Raw genomic sequence first — 23,202 nt, forward strand, 5'->3', positions numbered from 1 at the left:
TCAGTCGATTTACTGTTCTTTCAAAACTGGCTGACCGACTCAAAAATGTACTCGCTTTTGTTTTGGAGCTGTCTACTGTATTAGGATGTGCTCGATTCAGAGAGTTAACTAGAATGAACTTAAATCTTTGAAAAGAAGTGTAAATGTTTAGCCACATTCTGTTATTACCGCATTATTAGAGCAGCGTCATCAAGTACTGTAACACTAGGACGTGCTACAGTTTGATATGTATGTTTGTATGTTATATTTATGAAAAATGCCAGTGAGAAGAAAAATGATGATAAATCAATGGTGCTGTAAAGGTTCTGTGTGTTTTCCCGAATGGTTTTTATATACATGCTTATTGGAAAAATGTATACCCTAAGTGGGTGAGGAACTATATACGGTTACTTCACTGACCTTGACTTTCACAATAAAAACCCCAAAAAGTCACAGAAGTAAAAGAAAACACTGTAATATGCTCCAATAAGACTCTGAGGGCTAAACAGAGGACTTATTACTAAATGATGAGAGATTTCAGTGTTGTAATAACATCTCTCACAAATTGATTATCTGCACTTTATTGTTGAGGTTAAGGAGCAGCAAAAGAGCAGATACTGGATGCAAATACTTTACATGCATTCAAACAAAGAAACATGCATTCAGAGTCACATGCACAGGGAGAAGACAGTGCTTTTTGGAATAGAAATATCCTTTATTGTGAAATTCAGCTGTTCCAGCAGCAAAGTGACAGGCAGATGGAGCATTATTCATTTAACTAGCATGGTTAATGGCACTGAATATGTACAAAGATGATATATTCTTGTCTTTTTAAAATGATTTTTTCGACTCACTCCTGATTTGTTATTTACAGTGCAAATTGTTGCGTGTACAGCCTAAGATTAAAACACAAATAGACACAAACAAATAATACGTCGTCACATTTATCTTTACATTTATGTAACTTCATGTAAGAAAATCAACTTTCTGTAATCTGAATCCATTCAAAAGCGTCTTTGTTGCAGTTTATTGGCTACTGTGATGGTATTGTCCCGTTTTTGGTGTCCAGCCAGTTGCTGGGAGAATAGATCCCTATTTCTCCTTCCTCCACTTTCTCATTTTCCTCTCCAGAAGGACAAAAATCTTCCTCCTCTGACTTGCTGCTTTTCCCGGCGCTGTCTCCCCTGTCGCGAAACTTCTCTTCATTAATATTCTTGTAGCAGAAACTGCAGATTCTCAGCTTTTTAGTGGGGTGGATGTGATCGATAACGGCACGTTGCTTGGAGCATGAATTGCAGACCAAGAAGCCGCAATTCCTGCAGTGGTGTCGACGATTGGCCCCACCAAACTTTGTAGAGAGGCACCGCATGCATTTGCAAGCAGCCTCATCAGGAATCGAGGAAACAGCAAACTTCTTGGAAGGTTTGCAGCTGGTGCCCTGCATTAGGCTGGACCGGCATTCATTGATGTGCTCTATCCAGGCCTTCTTCTCCTCGTATGAAGGGGCGGACACAAAAAAAGACTTGCTCGGTGTTCGGATCAGCCACTGATGCTTGAATATGTCACTGTCCTCCAGGTCTTCCAGCTCAATGTCCTCTAAAATCATAGTGATTTGATAACAACATAAAAATTACATGGATAAAGTGGTATGAGCAGAAAGCTGAACATATGAAGTTAAATTAGTACAGCACACTTGCTATTTTCTACTTGCCAGTCATATTATGGACAGTATTCAATAGTGTTGGCTCTTCTTGAAGCTTTTGTCTATATTTCTTTCTCTTCAGTCATAAAATTGTTTTTTGGCAGTTTCACATTAATCTTCTCACAGTAGGTTAGCTGCAGGAAACGCAGATGAATGTCTCACCTAAAGGGATGATCTTCTGCTTTTTGTACCAGCGACCAGGCACAACAATGCTGCCGTACACCAGAATATCAGTGAAGAGGAAGAGGATTTTCTGCTGTATCTTCTTGCGACCCTGCTTAAACACAGTTCCCTCTCCGATTAGAATCCGGCCCGGCTTGGACAAGGGCTTCCCTGCTTGATGGAATGAACTCTCCACCGCCTGCACACGCTCTTGGTTCTCTCGTTCAAAGGTTGGGTGATCCATCATTTCTTTGGTGTGAACAAGTTGTGCAGCTTGATAGTGTCTGAACTCCAGAGTGCCTTTTTAAACTATTGGTGGTGATGTAACGGGGCGGGCCAAGTGACAAACATGTTATACTGGAAGGCAAGAAAAGGGAGTAGTGAGGCAGTACTTACTGGAAAAATAGAAACTGGTCAAACAAAACAATCAAGAAAGAAAGAACATTTAAAAAAAGTGGAGTCGTTGTGGAAAGATTATACAGTATTACATATTTATAAGTTGCTTTTAACGAGGGAAGCTCCCTTTTGTGCAACAACAACTTTCACTTGCTATTTCCAAAACAAAATCTTAATTCTTATTTAGCAGAAGAGTGCACGGTAAAATCAACAGTATGATTGTCTCCCTCTACACACACGCACACCTCCGTGTGCCAAAAGCAATGCAACACATTTTGCGTACGTCCTGAAAGAGAAATCCAAACCCCCCAGGATTGAATATAACACCGTGGCTTCGCTAACTGTCCGCCATGTAATTAGACAATCAAATAAAAAAACTTATTGGAAGTTCAATGCCAAACTTTTACAAAATGAAGACTACTGCAACATAGTCAAAAAAATTATAAAAGATATTATGGCTGATCATCTAATTGTAGGATATATCAATAAATGGGAATTCATTAAATTCAAAATTAGAGAATTTAGTATTCAATTCAGTAAAAACATAAGTCAAAAGCAAAGAGAATATGAATGTAAATTATTCCAAGAAATTACTTATTGCTGTAGTAAAGATGATCTAAATACCCAAGAAAGGAGTAAACTTATGGAGTTGCAAACTAAATTAGATCAGCTCTACCTAAATAAAGCAGAAGGAGCTTTTGTGCGTTCACGGGCCAAGTGGATTGAGGAGGGGGAAAGAAATTCTTCATATTTTTTTAATTTAGAAAAGAGCAGACAGAAAAGAAATTTTATATCTTCTCTGTTAATTGATGGCATTGAATGTGACGACCCTAAAATTTTGGAGAATGAAACTTATACATTCTATTCCAATTTATACTCCTCACAGTTCTCCCAAGCAGATTGTGATGTCTTTTTTGATCAAATAGATAATCTGATCCCTAAAATTGATGAATCATTTAAGGAATTATGTGAATCTGACTTCAGAATTGAAGAGTTAGATGCATCTGTTAAGAAAATGGCACTTAATAAATCCCCTGGTCCAGATGGGCTGACAGTTAATTTCTTCCAATTTTTTTGGGAAGACTTACGGGAAATTTTATTCAAAGCTATACTGGCCAGTATTGAAAAGGGAGAATTGATGTCTAGCATGAAACAAGGATTAATTACATTAATTCCTAAACCAAACAAAGATAAACGACAATTGGATAACTTAAGGCCCATAACTTTATTAAATACAGATTATAAAATTTTCTCTAGCTCAGTTGCAACAAGGCTCAAACAAGGGGTTTCAAGTATAATTAGTGAGACACAATCAGGGTTTTTGAAAGACAGGAACATTCATAATAATATCAGATTGGTTTTAGACTTACTGGACTACAATGATCTGATTAGTGATGACAGTTTTATTCTTTTCTTGGACTTTTATAAAGCTTTCGATTCAGTAGAACATCCTTTTATTTTAGAAACACTAACTCGATTTGGATTTGGGGATAAATTTAGGAAGATAATAGATATACTGTATAATGATATAAATAACTCTGTGTCATTAGGCTATGGCACTGGTAAAAGATTTGGCGTCAAAAGAGGAATTAGGCAAGGGTGTGGAAGCTCTCCGTTGTTGTTCATAATGGTTGTGGAGATGCTCGCAATTCTAATTAAAAACAGCAGCGTTGCCGGAATTGAGATTATGGACAATTCTTTAATAATTAGTCAACTTGCGGATGACACTACTCTTTTCTTAAAAAATGAACATCAGATTCCCCTGGTAAAACAAATAATCACTACATTCTCAAAAGCTTCAGGCTTAAAGTTAAATTTAAATAAATGTGAATTATTGGCATTAAAGGAGTGTAATTCACAATTACTGTACGATATAAAGGTGAAGAGGGAGGTAAAATATTTGGGCATCACAATTTCAAAAGATCACAAAGTCTTAGAAAAAGTAAATATTTTAGATAATGTTGACAAATGTAAGACAATCCTAAATAAGTGGTTACAAAGAGACATCACAATTTTTGGAAGAATATTATTAACCAAAATGGATAGTTTATCTAGATTTATATATCCAGCTTACTCTCTATCAATATCGAATAAAGTTATTAAAACAATTAATAGCTTGAATTTTAATTTTATTTGGAGGAATAAGTGCCATTATATATCTAAAGATGATTTGGTTAAACCATACATTGAAGGCGGTGGAAACGCAATTGATTTTGACATAATGAATGGTGTTTTGAAACTTAAATGGTTAAAATCCTTCCTAAATAATCCACACTCCATTTGGTTTTTTATACCAAGTAAGGTCTTTAACACACTAGGGGGTATCGACTTTCTCCTAAAGTGTGACTTTGAAATTACTAAGCTACCTGCTAAACTCTCTGAATTCCATAAACAGGTCCTTCTTTATTGGAAAATGTTATTTAAACATAATTTCACTCCACATAATAGCCCAATTTGGAACAATAGATATATACTGATGAACAGAAAATCTATTTTTATTCAAGATTGGTTATCAAAAGGTGTTTGGGCAATTGCCCATGTTGTAGATGAGGAAGGACATGTTCTAGGACATCAAGATTTTTGCCAAAAGTTTAATATCCAATGTTCTAAAAGTAAATTTAATCGGGTTATAAAATCCATTCCATTGTCACTTAAAAACATAGTTGTAAATGATATAATATATTCTGACATCTCCCCCAAGTTAAGGCAATTATATATAGATGGTATTCGATTTTGTGATGTTAAATGCAACAATAAGTTTCTTAGATCTTCATTAAGGAGTCTTTATTCTCCAAATTTACTTAGACGTAATTACATATTAAAAGATTTCCAAAGGGAAGAAATTGAAAAAATAAGAACTGATTATATCACCTTCCCTATCCCTCCTAAAGGGAAAGAAGTCCAATTTAAAATCTTGAATAAAATTTACCCGACAAATAGACTCCTTAGTGATAGATTCAAAATAGAAACGGGTAATTGTGTATTTTGTGAAACAGAAGAGGAGGATTTGGACCATCTATTCTTTTTGTGCAATTTTATACAAATATTTTGGTTGGATTTTCATACCTGGCTTTATTCCAGTGGGATTCAAATTACCCCATTTACCTTAAATATGATAATGTTTGGAGTGTTTTTGAAAGAAAAGAAAGCTAATTATGGTGTTAATGTGTTATTAATCTTGTGTAAGTATTTTATACATAAATGTCGCTTTTTTAAGATTAAACCAACACTGGCTCACTGGAAAAACGACCTAAACCTGTTGGTTAAATCTTTGACTTTAGTTAAAAAGAAAAAGGCTGCTTTTTTTGTTTCCTTTGTAGAAGATTTTGATTTAGTGAGTTAATAATCTGTTAATTTATGTGACCCCATCTTTATATTTTATTTTCACTATATATGAAAGTTGCTAATATGTAAGAAATGTTTATTCTCTGAATCTGTAATATATGGTGCATTTTGTTTGTATGTTTATATTACTAATAAAAAAAAAGAAAAAAAAAAACAAAAAAAAAAACTGTCCGCCATGTTTACTGCCGCGAATGAAAACGGAAAGGCGATTTTGACGTCATCAAAACAAGCGAGCAGTGAAAGAAAAATAAAACTAACTAAAGAGTGTAATGTTCAGAGTATTTGTAATATAACAGGTAAAAATGAAGCAACATATTTAGGTCTGATTATCTGCAAAGATCCAAAAGACAGAATTTTACAAAATTTTCCCCCAATTATTAAAAAATCTCAAACCAAATTAAATCAATGGTTGCAGAGAGATTTAAGTTTAAGAGGAAGGGTATTGCTCTCAAAAGCAGAAGGTCTGTCTCGACTGACTTATGCAGCAATTTCTCTGCATGTGGACGGCAAAACTTGTAAGGATATTGACCGAATGCTCTTCAACTTCCTCTGGAAAAACCGGACATATTACATCAGAAAAAGTGTATTGATGAATCTGGTCTCAATGTTTTGGATTTTACTACTCTAAACAATACATTTAAGATTAATTGGGCTAAACATTTTCTTAAAAATCCGGTATCCATTTGGAATTTTATTCCTCACTACATTTTCTCTAAGTTTGGTGGTCTAAGTTTTATCTTAGGTTGTGATTATAATATAGATAATCTTCCAGAAAACCTTTCGATGTTTCACAAACAAGTTCTATTAGCTTGGTCCCTTATATATAAACACAACTTTACACCCCATACGTATTCAATTTGGAATAATAGGAACATAGTGTATAAAAATAAATCATTATTTTTTTCTATGTGGGTTGAGAAACGGATTGTTTTAGTGAATCAGCTGTTTAATCCTAATGGGCAGCTTATGTCCTACTCAGAATTCTTAAACACCTATAAATTTCCAGCCACACCCAAAGAATATGCCATATTATTTGATGCAATACCTGCGGGTATTAGAATGCTTTTTAAAGGTATTCAACCTTGCATATCATCTGTTTCTCTCCCCAACCCTTTATATTCACACATAGGAAGAATCTGTCTAACAAACCACAGTAAAAGTAATAAGAATATTCGTGCTTTGTTCCAGACAGAATCTCTAACTATCCCACATGTGGTCTCTTATTGGAATTTCTTTGTCAGTGACATTAACTGGAAAAGAGTATGGAAAATTCCTAACAAGTATCTGGTAACGAATAAAGTGAAGGAAGTCTCATTTAAAATACTTCATAAATTCTATCCTGCTAATCATTACATGACAAAGTTCAAAAGGGACATAAATGTGAACTGTGGATTTTGTGGAAGCCATCCTGAGACTGTGCAACACCTCTTCTGGATCTGTTCATACGCTAGAACATTTTGGAAAGACTTCAGTAGATTCATTGCTGGACATATAAAGACTTTACTGTGAAATGGGAAAATGTTGTATTTTGTTTCTTTCGAATGCAAAAAAAAGAAGATGTTTACTTTATAATAAACTTGTTAGTTATCTTAGCTAAATTTTATTTTCACAAATGCAAATACAGTAACAAAAAACATCATTTTAAACATTACTATAATGATGTTTTATGTTACATGAAATTGATTAGTGGATCACTTAACAAAAAGGCTATGAAAACTATTACTATTTGTAGTAATTACAAATTATTTGAATGTTTGTAATTCTTTGTATTACACCCCCTGGCATATGTTAATTTTGTTCTGATTGTATACATGTTCTGTATACTGTTTCTTAATAAAGTTTAATATTTAATAATAAGAAAAGAAAGAAAAATAAAACTAACTGGACGAACGGTATTATTTAAAACTTCACTTCATAGCATTTGTACATATACTAGGACTTTATCATATTCATATTGTGTGGCGCAATGTAACTCTAATGATAATGAAGGGTGATTCTCGTTACAGGTTCCAAGACTGCAATCTAGCGATACTGCCCCCTGATGGTTACAAGCAGCAATTACAGCCTCGCTGCACTGATGTGCCAAAAAGTGATCGTATGCCAATCACTTTTTGCGTGTTTTTTATGTCTAGATCTCTTTTTATGTTTTTATATAGTTGCTTATATTGTTAAATAGGCTGCAGTAAACAGAGTTTAAAAATGGGTTATATGTTATATCAAATTTTAAAGCAGCTCTATGAATCTGCTTTATTGTACCTACATTATAAAGATCCATCCAGTCCTTTTCGGCCACTTGAAGAACATCACAGTTTTTTAAAGGACTGTGATTTTTTTGTAACTTCTGCAGCCCTCCAGGCCAGACCTCGTTTGAAAACGACATTTTTAATGTCAGCGACACTTTTTACCTGAATAAATGAAAGCTGAATAAAAGTCACATCTGATGAAAGGAAGTTTCTTTTTGGATCAAAATGAATTGATCTCATTCATGAGAGAAACGTTTGACAGATTATATGACAGCAAGTCATTTACATCTGTTACCATCAATTATCTTTTGGCAAATACCAGAAATCACTTTGGCAAACGATCACTTTTTGGCACAACACTGGGCACCGGTCATTAGAGAACATGAATGATTATTGAATATTTAGTATGCAAACAGAATGACATAAATCTCTAGCATTCTGCACTTTATTCAAGGAAGTTAAGTAATGTGTTGTCTTTAAAAAGACAAAGGTGCAAGGGAATTAAAGTTGGATGTTATGTTTTGTTCACAGTGCCTGAATATATATCATGGTCAAGAAGGACTTCAAATGAGCCCTTTTTTTTTTTTTTTTTTTTTTTTTTTTTTAAATGACATCAGAAACAGCAGTATGCGACATTACGTGATGGCAGAGCTTCAGTTCATCCTTTGTCATTTTTTTTTTTTTTTTTTTTTTTTTTGAGCCCTTTTGAGTCAGATAAATAATAATATAAGTAGTGATTTTTCAAAATAAAAGTCCTATGAAGGTTTTATGAATTTTCTCAGCAGTGACCTTAAACAGTTGTCAAAACACACAGTGGAATATATCTATAATACACAGAAACACAAACTTGTGCAGAAATTATATTTTAATCATCAAAGTCACATGTGAACTATTTACAGAAACATTTTTCATATATTTACAGTGCTTTTATCTACAGTTGATTTGTGTGTTTCACAGTTTTTGATTGTATGTTTTGTAGCAGTGCTCCTGCTGCTCTACATTCACCTCTCCTTTGCTCTTTTGCTCGGTGGATGTTGAGGATTTGGCTAACTCGAAATGTCAAAATCATATTGTGGGATTTTGACTTTTTGCCCATACACAATGTCAATTTCTTCAAGTCCGTCCTCGCTGGTTGATGTCTCCACCATAGGACGATTCAGTCTCTCCCACAGCTTTTTTTTAATGCTTCTCCCCATCTCTAAACTGTAGGGACGTTTGCGGCCATGCTTGGACCTGCAAGAAGAAATTCAATCAAAATGATGCATGTGGTCAAAAACCATACTGTAACCATTTTAGAGCTGGTGATTTTAAAAAGTGACAGGACATTTGGAGACAAACGTACGTCAGCATGCTATCTACCACCTCATGGTAGACTCGCTGATAATCTTCCACTGAGAAGTTGTAGATTTTTAAAGTGCTGTCACTGGAGCTGGTTGGCTGGTGGTTGGTACTGCATGGCTCGGGTCTGGGGGGCAATTTTTTTGACACTGGCAGGTCATCATGGGAGATTGCAGAGGGAGGCACTGAGGTCTTTGGAGGTCGGGAAGAACTGGATGCTGGGCTTCGCTTCCTTTTCCGGGGCTGACTGACTGTTCTGTCACGGCGCCGGGGCCTCTGGGTTGAATTAACAACCTGGGAAAGGTCAGAAGCACACAAGGGAATGTCAGTAGTTAATAGCGACCTCATTTTTTTTCAAACAAGACAAAAATATAAATTTGATGAACCACAATGAAGTCCAAACTTCAAAACCCTCAAATGATTCTGTTCCTGAAATTTTACACATCCAACCTGGTCCTTGCTGCAGCACGGTTGTTTCCTGCTGGCTCTGGGTTTCTTTGCATCACGGGCCTGGCATGCAGTGTTTCTCTTACAATAATTATGTTCTTTGAGGTGATCGGGCACCGTAAGCTGCAGGTATACACAAAAATGACAGTAATGCAGACATCAGTTAGTAGTTCATGAAATATTTAAAAAATAACAAACCCTTTCATATGTCCATAAACTACTTAAACCACTCGCATGGTTGAATAACTTGTCCACAGTGATTGTAACGACAAAAAATATCCAACATGTTCACATAAAATCATAAGAACTAAAACCAGGACAATGCATCAAGGTCAGTGTAATAAAAGACGTGTCAACTTATGGGCTCATCATGTTAGAGCTTCACTGCTGCATACCCCCAAATGACATGTCAAATAATAATTTGCATAAGCTAAACAAACACCAAAGTCCATGTTGTATTAAACTCTAATTTCTGTTATAATCATTGCTGCTTATTGCCGTTTTTGAACAATGCAGATGCACAAAATACCTTTGTAACTGGCTAAGCTTGGTCACGTGTGGCACTTATATGGTTTAAAATTACGTGTAGGATATAAAGAAAAGCAAGCTGCAATAATAGGAGAGCCCTGCCTTGTGTGTGGGGGGTAATGAGTTCAAGATCATCATTAGGCTGTGGTGTAATGAGGGACCTCTACCCAGAGGTGACTGTCTTGTCAGGTGAATAATTGTAGCATAAGCCACAATGAAGAAGGAGATTAAAACTTTAGTTAAAAAAGCCCAAAAGCAGAAGCTTTGAGGATTTTAAAGATGATCACAGTTACATGTGGCTCCTGTAAACATGTGACAGTGTGTGTACATTTGAAAATTCAGATGATGCTGCAGAACATGGCTTGCATATTTGTAAATAAACATTTTGGGGATTAGCTTTTCTACAGTGAATAAAGTCTCAGTGTTTACTTGTTTTATTCCCTGATTTTAGTTTTAAATACAAAATAAAGGCCCCCAATCAGGAACATGCACAGCCCACCCCCACCCCCCCCAAAAAAAGCTAGAAACAGGCCTGGTGATCATTATGCACTTGAGTTAATTCGAGATGTAAGATACTCTACTTATTAGCAAAAACTGAACATTTTTATCCCAGCTGCAATCTTTGGTGACATGTCTGCCACAAGATCATTTAATACACACAAAAGAAAACGTTATTATAGGTAACATACTAGTTTAAATGACTTTATGCACAGTTTACCCGTTTACAGCTACAGTGCAACAGTCTAACATGCAGGTATAACTCCCACGTGCACAGGCACGTTTTTAATGCTTTTTATCCACATTTATGTCGTCTATATTTTCATGTTGCCCTGTTGCAAAGTGAACTCTTTCTGGCCGTCGAGTAAATATTCAAAACTTATTGAAAACGGTCATAAAATCTCACATTTTCCATGATGGATGATGGTTGCTGGGTCGCTTTCCTCCGTGACATGGGAGTTGGACACTTGTAAGGCTGCAAGAAGTCTTGAGCAGAAAGTTGTCTTACTTTTGCAGAAATTTTCAGAAATCCCTTGTAGCTTTGCACAACACGCCGAGTGAAATCTGTCTGAACTATACCAAAAGATGCAATGCAAATAGAACCTGGAGACGCATAGCAACCACGCAACCTGTCATTTTAAATCACGCATTTTTGTACCTACTGTTAAAAATCACTGTAATAATTGTTTTTAGTGAGTTTTTCCCTCAGTTCAACCTCAGTTATGGCGGCTTTTTTAATATTTAGGCATCCACATAATTACTCCATCAAAGTGGTGCGTAATGATCATACGAAAATACGTCAAAACAGAGCAAAAGTGGTTTTATTTGCCACAGCATATCACAGCAGCTCATTGTATTTGAAAACTACTGGATTTCATAAGTTGTGCTTATTTTATAAATGGCCCGGAGAGTAGCAAATTCTCTCTTTCTACTCACTGTACTGAACCCGCTGCACTACCCACTTTCACCAATAGGTGTCACCCTTTTACCGTGGAACCAGCTATGTACAGCTCCAAAGTCAATCGCTAGAGAGATCTGTTGCAGTAATAACTTCTTTCCAAAAGGTGTCTGTATAAAAATCTCTGTTATGCTCTGTCAGTTTGCAGTGCCTTAGTCTGTGGTGACATTTTTGTTGGCTCATGCTCATGAATCCACATGCAACGCACCCTCTGTCCCAGCCTCAGAAATGGATTTAAGACGTTTTAGTTTGATATATCACCCTGTGGTCAGTTTTTGACATTCGTTTTGTTGCGGTCTTGAAAACAGAAAACAGTTACATCTGAAAGAAGATTTTAAATAAAACAAAAAGGGACAATTATATAATACATAATAATACATAAATGTCTGTTTTTATACAGCACTTTTCTGCTCCACTTGCACACTCAGAGCACTTTATGAAACATGCCTCATTCACCCATTCACACACACATTCATACCCTTTTATAGTGTTTTTTAAATAACATTGACATGCATTCTCACTCTATACTGTTTATGGCATACAGTATCTGCTTTGTTGTTGTATCACTAAAATAACTTTTGCTTAAGCAACATGAACCCAGATGGTTTAAAAAACAAAAACAAAAAAATCGAATGGCATTACATAACAAGAGAGAAACAATGACTGGAATGTGCAATGTGGATTTCGGTAAGTGTATAAAAGAGGCAACATTTCCTTGTACCATGTGGTCATAAACAGGTTGCTCTTCATTCTAAGAAAGAGCTGGATGTTTACAAAAGATGTGACGGTGTCACCCTTTAGTTAGAAAGTATTGGGCCAAACTCTTTAAATCTTTGAATTTAGATGTTTTCAGTCCTGTGGCCATAGGTGTGTAAAATGTAGTACCAAGCCATGCAGTCTGCCTTTATAACATATTGTTTGTGAATGAACGGGTTGTTCTTAAGAGCTCACTGAATTTGAGTGTGATAGTGTGATAGGATGCAACAGTTGCAACAAGTTAGTTTGTTAGTTTGTGAAATTTCTTTGGTCCTACATGTACAACAATCAGCTGTTAGTGCTGCTCTTTAAGCTTCTATGAGTCCACATCACAGAGAGCTGGGCATCTTGTATGCCCAGCTCTCCTCCACTCTCAACATACCCTGGAATAACAGCTCGAAGAAGGCTCACAACACCATAAATGACTCCTCCCATCCAGACTACAAACTGGATCTAAACCAGGGATGTCAAACTTATACTACACTGTGGGTCACATACAGCGCACCTGATCTCAAAGGGGTCAGACTCTTTCTGTCAGCTTAAAGAAAGTTACTACCTTTAACTTAACATTTAATCCCAGAGATATTTTAATACAAGGAAACTGCATTAAATTGGCGGGCCTAATTATACGATGAAACACAGGTGAGAGTAATGACGATGGGGCTTTCAGTCAAAAATGAGAGGAACAAAAGCAGGAAAAAGGCTTGAAAAAGACAGAAAAAAACCGAACCTACAGACTAAAACAGGAAATGACAAAAACATGAAAAACTAACACATGAAGACAAACGTTCAGGCCGGAGGCTGGAAAAACCATAAACACAGCCAATGTAACAAGGATCAAACAGAACAAATACACTGCAGAAACCTGAAACAATGACATGTTATGACATGACAGAGCGCTTTGAGTAGAAAAGCGCTATATAAGAATCAGTCCATTTACCATTTATCATTTAATCATTGTTGGCTCGCAGACAGACAGACAGGCCATATATCCAAGATACTGACAGGTGAGGGGATAAACTTTCAACAGTTAAAGCAGCACATCATCTGCCAAAGCCAGTGGCCTATTTTTCATATTTCAAGTAAGCAGTCTGAATCTGTACCAAGATCTTCATTTCCTCATGCTTCACCTCTTCACCCACTTTCAGGAAATTCGCTGACAGATATACAAACAGACAAATAGCTCTATGTGTCTGATCATATTGTAATTAAAGCATGGGAAGCCCCAAGCATCCCGACAATGTGGTAATTTTACTTTTGAACACTAGGTGTTCTAGTCTTTGTGGCTGTACTTCTATTAAACTTCTCAAAAGGGATTCATGTATTTTTTCTTAAACCGACAAGTATTTATTTGTACTTCATGCTCTGTGTTGACCAGTATATCAGTACTAGTGCTGATATTAAATGGGTTCTGTGGAAACCATTCCACATGACTGAGCGAGAAGCAGTTTGCCTCTCAGTCTAATAAACCCTTCACTGCACAAGGAGCCATTTTTGGTAACTTAAATGGACATCAACATTGACCTCGTTATGACTCACTGTGATTTCGTAGAACCAGGTGAATTTCTTCCAGTCAATCAGCAAAGATCAGGTTATGTGGCAGATAATGCAGTGAGATCACTGCATCAGCTCGATCAGCCTGAAGTATTTCAAACTTCAGCGTTCTTCAAGAATTCAGGAAACTGGGTGTTTTTGGCCTTAGCTACTCACACACTTGTCATCATCAGAGATGGGCAGTAACACGTTACAAGTAATGTATCATTGTAATCCGATTACTTTTTTCAAGTAATGAGTAAAGTAAGGGAGTGTTTTACTTGCATCTATTTGAAAGAGTGAGTGTAAACAGAAAAAAATATATCTTATTTTATATTCTGGAATATGCAGAAAATAGGTTTAATTGTCAAAGACTGTTGCATATAATTTAATTTTTGCTTGATGCAATGTGCACAAAGTTAAAAGATTAAAACTAATAAAACAAGTTTTGAAAAGAGACTTTTTTATTTGATTACATTTTGTATGATGTATTATGCAGAAAAAGTAGAATTGGGCTGAAAGGTCTATTGCTTTATTGCCTATTCAGGTTGTGTATCATGTTTTTAAAAAGTAACTAAGTAACTGAGTAACTAACTACTTTTGAAAATAAGCAGTCAGTAAAGTAACGTCAGTAAATTTCTGACGAAACCACCACTAGTTAGAAGGCAATTTGTCTACTTCTTGTTACATAGTTACAATTTCTACATCAGTATTTTGCTTTCAGTCGATTTACTGTTCTTTCAAAACTGGCTGACTGACTCAAAAATGTACTCGCTTTTGTTTTGGAGCTGTCTACTGTATTAGGATGTGCTCGATTCAGAGAGTTAACTAGAATGAACTTAAATCTTTGAAAAGAAGTGTAAATGTTTAGCCACATTCTGTTATTACCGCATTATTAGAGCAGCGTCATCAAGTACTGTAACACTAGGACGTGCTACAGTTTGATATGTATGTTTGTATGTTATATTTATGAAAAATGCCAGTGAGAAGAAAAATGATGATAAATCAATGGTGCTGTAAAGGTTCTGTGTGTTTTCCCGAATGGTTTTTATATACATGCTTATTGGAAAAATGTATACTGTGGGTAAGGAACTATATACGGTTACTTCACTGACCTTGACTTTCACAATAAAAACCCCAAAAAGTCACAGAAGTAAAAGAAAACACTGTAATATGCTCCAATAAGACTCTGAGGGCTAAACAGAGGACTTATTACTAAATGATGAGAGATTTCAGTGTTGTAATAACATCTCTCACAAATTGATTATCTGCACTTTATTGTTGAGGTTAAGGAGCAGCAAAAGAGCAGATACTGGATGCAAATACTTTACATGCATTCAAACAAAGAAACGTGCATTCAGAGTCACATGCACAGGGAGAAGACAGTGCTTTTTGGAATAGAAATATCCTTTATTGTGAAATTCAGCTGTTCCAGCAGCAAAGTGACAGGCAGATGGAGCATTATTCATTTAACTAGCATGGTTAATGGCACTGAATATGTACAAAGATGATATATTCTTGTCTTTTTAAAATGATTTTTTCGACTCACTCCTGATTTGTTATTTACAGTGCAAATTGTTGCGTGTACAGCCTAAGATTAAAACACAAATAGACACAAACAAATAATACGTCGTCACATTTATCTTTACATTTACGTAACTTCATGTAAGAAAATCAACTTTCTGTAATCTGAATCCATTCAAAAGCGTCTTTGTTGCAGTTTATTGGCTACTGTGATGGTATTGTCCCGTTTTTGGTGTCCAGCCAGTTGCTGGGAGAATAGATCCCTATTTCTCCTTCCTCCACTTTCTCATTTTCCTCTCCAGAAGGACAAAAATCTTCCTCCTCTGACTTGCTGCTTTTCCCGGCGCTGTCTCCCCTGTCGCGAAACTTCTCTTCATTAATATTCTTGTAGCAGAAACTGCAGATTCTCAGCTTTTTAGTGGGGTGGATGTGATCGATAACGGCACGTTGCTTGGAGCATGAATTGCAGACCAAGAAGCCGCAATTCCTGCAGTGGTGTCGACGATTGGCCCCACCAAACTTTGTAGAGAGGCACCGCATGCATTTGCAAGCAGCCTCATCAGGAATCGAGGAAACAGCAAACTTCTTGGAAGGTTTGCAGCTGGTGCCCTGCATTAGGCTGGACCGGCATTCATTGATGTGCTCTATCCAGGCCTTCTTCTCCTCGTATGAAGGGGCGGACACAAAAAAAGACTTGCTCGGTGTTCGGATCAGCCACTGATGCTTGAATATGTCACTGTCCTCCAGGTCTTCCAGCTCAATGTCCTCTAAAATCATAGTGATTTGATAACAACATAAAAATTACATGGATAAAATGGTATGAGCAGAAAGCTGAACATATGAAGTTAAATTAGCACAGCACACTTGCTATTTTCTACTTGCCAGTCATATTATGGACAGTATTCAATAGTGTTGGCTCTTCTTGAAGCTTTTGTCTATATTTCTTTCTCTTCAGTCATAAAATTGTTTTTTGGCAGTTTCACAGTAATCTTCTCACAGTAGGTTAGCTGCAGGAAACGCAGATGAATGTCTCACCTAAAGGGATGATCTTCTGCTTTTTGTACCAGCGACCAGGCACAACAATGCTGCCGTACACCAGAATATCAGTGAAGAGGAAGAGGATTTTCTGCTGTATCTTCTTGCGACCCTGCTTAAACACAGTTCCCTCTCCGATTAGAATCCGGCCCGGCTTGGACAAGGGCTTCCCTGCTTGATGGAATGAACTCTCCACCGCCTGCACACGCTCTTGGTTCTCTCGTTCAAAGGTTGGGTGATCCATCATTTCTTTGGTGTGAACAAGTTGTGCAGCTTGATAGTGTCTGAACTCCAGAGTGCCTTTTTAAACTATTGGTGGTGATGTAACGGGGCGGGCCAAGTGACAAACATGTTATACTGGAAGGCAAGAAAAGGGAGTAGTGAGGCAGTACTTACTGGAAAAATAGAAACTGGTCAAACAAAACAATCAAGAAAGAAAAAACATTTTAAAAAAGTGGAGTCGTTGTGGAAAGATTATACAGTATTACATATTTATAAGTTGCTTTTAACGAGGGAAGCTCCCTTTTGTGCAACAACAACTTTCACTTGCTATTTCCAAAACAAAATCTTAATTCTTATTTAGCAGAAGAGTGCACGGTAAAATCAACAGTATGATTGTCTCCCTCTACACACACGCACACCTCCGTGTGCCAAAAGCAATGCAACACATTTTGCGTACGTCCTGAAAGAGAAATCCAAACCCCCCAGGATTGAATATAACACCGTGGCTTCGCTAACTGTCCGCCATGTTTACTGCCGCGAATGAAAACGGAAAGGCGATTTTGACGTCATCAAAACAAGCGAGCAGTGAAAGAAAAATAAAACTAACTAAAGAGTGTAATGTTCAGAGTATTTGTAATATAACAGGTAAAAATGAAGCAACATATTTAGGTCTGATTATCTGCAAAGATCCAAAAGACAGAATTTTACAAAATTTTCCCCCAATTATTAAAAAATCTCAAACCAAATTAAATCAATGGTTGCAGAGAGATTTAAGTTTAAGAGGAAGGGTATTGCTCTCAAAAGCAGAAGGTCTGTCTCGACTGACTTATGCAGCAATTTCTCTGCATGTGGACGGCAAAACTTGTAAGGATATTGACCGAATGCTCTTCAACTTCCTCTGGAAAAACCGGACATATTACATCAGAAAAAGTGTATTGATGAATCTGGTCTCAATGTTTTGGATTTTACTACTCTAAACAATACATTTAAGATTAATTGGGCTAAACATTTTCTTAAAAATCCGGTATCCATTTGGAATTTTATTCCTCACTACATTTTCTCTAAGTTTGGTGGTCTAAGTTTTATCTTAGGTTGTGATTATAATATAGATAATCTTCCAGAAAACCTTTCGATGTTTCACAAACAAGTTCTATTAGCTTGGTCCCTTATATATAAACACAACTTTACACCCCATACGTATTCAATTTGGAATAATAGGAACATAGTGTATAAAAATAAATCATTATTTTTTTCTATGTGGGTTGAGAAACGGATTGTTTTAGTGAATCAGCTGTTTAATCCTAATGGGCAGCTTATGTCCTATTCAGAATTCTTAAACACCTATAAATTTCCAGCCACACCCAAAGAATATGCCATATTATTTGATGCAATACCTGCGGGTATTAGAATGCTTTTTAAAGGTATTCAACCTTGCATATCATCTGTTTCTCTCCCCAACCCTTTATATTCACACATAGGAAGAATCTGTCTAACAAACCACAGTAAAAGTAATAAGAATATTCGTGCTTTGTTCCAGACAGAATCTCTAACTATCCCACATGTGGTCTCTTATTGGAATTTCTTTGTCAGTGACATTAACTGGAAAAGAGTATGGAAAATTCCTAACAAGTATCTGGTAACGAATAAAGTGAAGGAAGTCTCATTTAAAATACTTCATAAATTCTATCCTGCTAATCATTACATGACAAAGTTCAAAAGGGACATAAATGTGAACTGTGGATTTTGTGGAAGCCATCCTGAGACTGTGCAACACCTCTTCTGGATCTGTTCATACGCTAGAACATTTTGGAAAGACTTCAGTAGATTCATTGCTGGACATATAAAGACTTTACTGTGAAATGGGAAAATGTTGTATTTTGTTTCTTTCGAATGCAAAAAAAAGAAGATGTTTACTTTATAATAAACTTGTTAGTTATCTTAGCTAAATTTTATTTTCACAAATGCAAATACAGTAACAAAAAACATCATTTTAAACATTACTATAATGATGTTTTATGTTACATGAAATTGATTAGTGGATCACTTAACAAAAAGGCTATGAAAACTATTACTATTTGTAGTAATTACAAATTATTTGAATGTTTGTAATTCTTTGTATTACACCCCCTGGCATATGTTAATTTTGTTCTGATTGTATACATGTTCTGTATACTGTTTCTTAATAAAGTTTAATATTTAATAATAAGAAAAGAAAGAAAAATAAAACTAACTGGACGAACGGTATTATTTAAAACTTCACTTCATAGCATTTGTACATATACTAGGACTTTATCATATTCATATTGTGTGGCGCAATGTAACTCTAATGATAATGAAGGGTGATTCTCGTTACAGGTTCCAAGACTGCAATCTAGCGATACTGCCCCCTGATGGTTACAAGCAGCAATTACAGCCTCGCTGCACTGATGTGCCAAAAAGTGATCGTATGCCAATCACTTTTTGCGTGTTTTTTATGTCTAGATCTCTTTTTATGTTTTTATATAGTTGCTTATATTGTTAAATAGGCTGCAGTAAACAGAGTTTAAAAATGGGTTATATGTTATATCAAATTTTAAAGCAGCTCTATGAATCTGCTTTATTGTACCTACATTATAAAGATCCATCCAGTCCTTTTCGGCCACTTGAAGAACATCACAGTTTTTTAAAGGACTGTGATTTTTTTGTAACTTCTGCAGCCCTCCAGGCCAGACCTCGTTTGAAAACGACATTTTTAATGTCAGCGACACTTTTTACCTGAATAAATGAAAGCTGAATAAAAGTCACATCTGATGAAAGGAAGTTTCTTTTTGGATCAAAATGAATTGATCTCATTCATGAGAGAAACGTTTGACAGATTATATGACAGCAAGTCATTTACATCTGTTACCATCAATTATCTTTTGGCAAATACCAGAAATCACTTTGGCAAACGATCACTTTTTGGCACAACACTGGGCACCGGTCATTAGAGAACATGAATGATTATTGAATATTTAGTATGCAAACAGAATGACATAAATCTCTAGCATTCTGCACTTTATTCAAGGAAGTTAAGTAATGTGTTGTCTTTAAAAAGACAAAGGTGCAAGGGAATTAAAGTTGGATGTTATGTTTTGTTCACAGTGCCTGAATATATATCATGGTCAAGAAGGACTTCAAATGAGCCCTTTTTTTTTTTTTTTTTTTTTTTTTTTTTTAAATGACATCAGAAACAGCAGTATGCGACATTACGTGATGGCAGAGCTTCAGTTCATCCTTTGTCATTTTTTTTTTTTTTTTTTTTTTTTTTTGAGCCCTTTTGAGTCAGATAAATAATAATATAAGTAGTGATTTTTCAAAATAAAAGTCCTATGAAGGTTTTATGAATTTTCTCAGCAGTGACCTTAAACAGTTGTCAAAACACACAGTGGAATATATCTATAATACACAGAAACACAAACTTGTGCAGAAATTATATTTTAATCATCAAAGTCACATGTGAACTATTTACAGAAACATTTTTCATATATTTACAGTGCTTTTATCTACAGTTGATTTGTGTGTTTCACAGTTTTTGATTGTATGTTTTGTAGCAGTGCTCCTGCTGCTCTACATTCACCTCTCCTTTGCTCTTTTGCTCGGTGGATGTTGAGGATTTGGCTAACTCGAAATGTCAAAATCATATTGTGGGATTTTGACTTTTTGCCCATACACAATGTCAATTTCTTCAAGTCCGTCCTCGCTGGTTGATGTCTCCACCATAGGACGATTCAGTCTCTCCCACAGCTTTTTTTTAATGCTTCTCCCCAGCTCTAAACTGTAGGGACGTTTGCGGCCATTCTTGGACCTGCAAGAAGAAATTCAATCAAAATGATGCATGTGGTCAAAAACCATACTGTAACCATTTTAGAGCTGGTGATTTAAAAAAGTGACAGGACATTTGGAGACAAACGTACGTCAGCATGCTATCTACCACCTCATGGTAGACTCGCTGATAATCTTCCACTGAGAAGTTGTAGATTTTTAAAGTGCTGTCACTGGAGCTGGTTGGCTGGTGGTCGGTACTGCATGGCTCGGGTCTGGGGGGCAATTTTTTTGACACTGGCAGGTCATCATGGGAGATTGCAGAGGGAGGCACTGAGGTCTTTGGAGGTCGGGAAGAACTGGATGCTGGGCTTCGCTTCCTTTTCCGGGGCTGACTGACTGTTCTGTCACGGTGCCGGGGCCTCTGGGTTGAATTAACAACCTGGGGAAAGGTCAGAAGCACACAAGGGAATGTCAGTAGTTAATAGCGACCTCATTTTTTTCAAACAAGACAAAAATCTAAATTTGATGAACCACAATGAAGTCCAAACTTCAAAACCCTCAAATGATTCTGTTCCTGAAATTTTACACATCCAACCTGGTCCTTGCTGCAGCACGGTTGTTTCCTGCTGGCTCTGGGTTTCTTTGCATCACGGGCCTGGCATGCAGTGTTTCTCTTACAATAATTATGGTATTTGAGGTGATCGGGCACCGTAAGCTGCAGGTATACACAAAAATGACAGTAATGCAGACATCAGTTAGTAGTTCATGAAACATTTAAAAAATAACAAACCCTTTCATATGTCCATAAACTACTTAAACCACTCGCACGGTTGAATAACTTGTCCACAGTGATTGTAACGACAAAAAATATCCAACATGTTCACATAAAATCATAAGAACTAAAACCAGGACAATGCATCAAGGTCAGTGTAATAAAAGACGTGTCAACTTATGGGCTCGTCGTGTTAGAGCTTCACTGCTGCATACCCCGAAATGACATGTCAAATAATAATTTGCATAAGCTAAACAAACACCAAAGTCCATGTTGTATTAAACTCTAATTTCTGTTATAATCATTGCTGCTTATTGCCGTTTTTGAACAATGCAGATGCACAAAATACCTTTGTAACTGGCCAAGCTTGGTCACGTGTGGCACTTATATGGTTTAAAATGACATGTAGGATATAAAGAAAAGCAAGCTGCAATAATAGGAGAGCCCTGCCTTGTGTGGGGGGGGTAATGAGTTCAAGATCATCATTAGGCTGTGGTGTAATGAGGGACCTCTACCCAGAGGTGACTGTCTTGTCAGGTGAATAATTGTAGCATAAGCCACAATGAAGAAGGAGATTAAAACTTTAGTTAAAAAAGCCCAAAAGCAGAAGCTTTGAGGATTTTAAAGATGATCACAGTTACATGTGGCTCCTGTAAACATGTGACAGTGTGTTTACATTTGAGAATTCAGATGATGCTGCAGAACATTGCTTGCAAATTTGTAAATAAACATTTTGGGGATTAGCTTTTCTACAGTGAATAAAGTCTCAGTGTTTACTTGTTTTATTCCCTGATTTTAGTTTTAAATACAAAATAAAGGCCCCCAATCAGGAACATGCACAGCCCCCCCCCACCCCCCCACCCCCCGCCCCCCAAAAAAGCTAGAAACAGGCCTGGTGATCATTATGCACTTGAGTTAATTCGAGGTGTAAGATACTCTACTTATTAGCAAAAACTGAACATTTTTATCCCAGCTGCAATCTTTGGTGACATGTCTGCCACAAGATCATTTAATACACACAAAAGAAAACGTTATTATAGGTAACATACTAGTTTAAATGACTTTATGCACAGTTTACCCGTTTACAGCTACAGTGCAACAGTCTAACATGCAGGTATAACTCCCACGTGCACAGGCACGTTTTTAATGCTTTTTATCCACATTTATGTCGTCTATATTTTCATGTTGCCCTGTTGCAAAGTGAACTCTTTCTGGCCGTCGAGTAAATATTCAAAACTTATTGAAAATGGTCATAAAATCTCACATTTTCCATGATGGATGATGGTTGCTGGGTCGCTTTCCTCCGTGACATGGGAGTTGGACACTTGTAAGGCTGCAAGAAGTCTTGAGCAGAAAGTTGTCTTACTTTTGCAGAAATTTGCAGAAATCCCTTGTAGCTTTGCACAACACGCCGAGTGAAATCTGTCTGAACTATACCAAAAGATGCAATGCAAATAGAACCTGGAGACGCATAGCAACCACGCAACCTGTCATTTTAAATCACGCATTTTTGTACCTACTGTTAAAAATCACTGTAATAATTGTTTTTAGTGAGTTTTTCCCTCAGTTCAACCTCAGTTATGGCGGCTTTTTTAATATTTAGGCATCCACATAATTACTCCATCAAAGTGGTGCGTAATGATCATACGAAAATACGTCAAAACAGAGCAAAAGTGGTTTTATTTGCCACAGCATATCACAGCAGCTCATTGTATTTGAAAACTACTGGATTTCATAAGTTGTGCTTATTTTATAAATGGCCCGGAGAGTAGCAAATTCTCTCTTTCTACTCACTGTACTGAACCCGCTGCACTACCCACTTTCACCAATAGGTGTCACCCTTTTACCGTGGAACCAGCTATGTACAGCTCCAAAGTCAATCGCTAGAGAGATCTGTTGCAGTAATAACTTCTTTCCAAAAGGTGTCTGTATAAAAATCTCTGTTATGCTCTGTCAGTTTGCAGTGCCTTAGTCTGTG

At 36.5% G+C, this 23,202-nt stretch overlaps 4 protein-coding genes across 4 annotated transcripts; all 4 read right to left on the reverse strand.

Moving 5' to 3' along the window:
- Positions 1 to 1,012: 1,012 nt before the first annotated feature.
- Positions 1,013 to 2,090, reverse strand: LOC146633258 (pleckstrin homology domain-containing family F member 2-like). The gene is made up of 2 exons (XM_085352919.1): positions 1,844 to 2,090; positions 1,013 to 1,575 (listed from the first exon to the last, which is right to left on the reverse strand). The coding sequence occupies exons 1-2, from the start codon at positions 2,088 to 2,090 to the stop codon at positions 1,013 to 1,015; spliced, it is 810 nt and encodes a 269-aa protein (XP_085209045.1).
- Positions 2,091 to 8,873: 6,783 nt separating this feature from the next.
- On the reverse strand, positions 8,874 to 11,092 carry LOC146633259 (uncharacterized). The gene is made up of 4 exons (XM_085352091.1): positions 11,045 to 11,092; positions 9,616 to 9,735; positions 9,170 to 9,459; positions 8,874 to 9,060 (listed from the first exon to the last, which is right to left on the reverse strand). Exons 1-4 carry the CDS (start codon positions 11,090 to 11,092, stop codon positions 8,874 to 8,876), a joined length of 645 nt encoding a protein of 214 aa, XP_085208217.1.
- A 4,521-nt stretch (positions 11,093 to 15,613) lies between these two features.
- LOC146633260 (pleckstrin homology domain-containing family F member 2-like) lies at positions 15,614 to 16,691 on the reverse strand. Its single transcript, XM_085352920.1, has 2 exons — positions 16,445 to 16,691; positions 15,614 to 16,176 (listed from the first exon to the last, which is right to left on the reverse strand). The coding sequence occupies exons 1-2, from the start codon at positions 16,689 to 16,691 to the stop codon at positions 15,614 to 15,616; spliced, it is 810 nt and encodes a 269-aa protein (XP_085209046.1).
- Positions 16,692 to 20,305: 3,614 nt separating this feature from the next.
- Positions 20,306 to 22,536, reverse strand: LOC146633261 (uncharacterized). Its single transcript, XM_085352092.1, has 4 exons — positions 22,489 to 22,536; positions 21,048 to 21,167; positions 20,602 to 20,891; positions 20,306 to 20,492 (listed from the first exon to the last, which is right to left on the reverse strand). Exons 1-4 carry the CDS (start codon positions 22,534 to 22,536, stop codon positions 20,306 to 20,308), a joined length of 645 nt encoding a protein of 214 aa, XP_085208218.1.
- Between the last annotated feature and the right edge of the window lie 666 nt (positions 22,537 to 23,202).

This window comes from Diplotaxodon limnothrissa, linkage group LG4 (assembly GCF_057381915.1).
Source record: "Diplotaxodon limnothrissa isolate DT_005_m linkage group LG4, D_limnothrissa_male_GT1.1, whole genome shotgun sequence".
NCBI lineage: Eukaryota > Metazoa > Chordata > Actinopteri > Cichliformes > Cichlidae > Diplotaxodon > Diplotaxodon limnothrissa.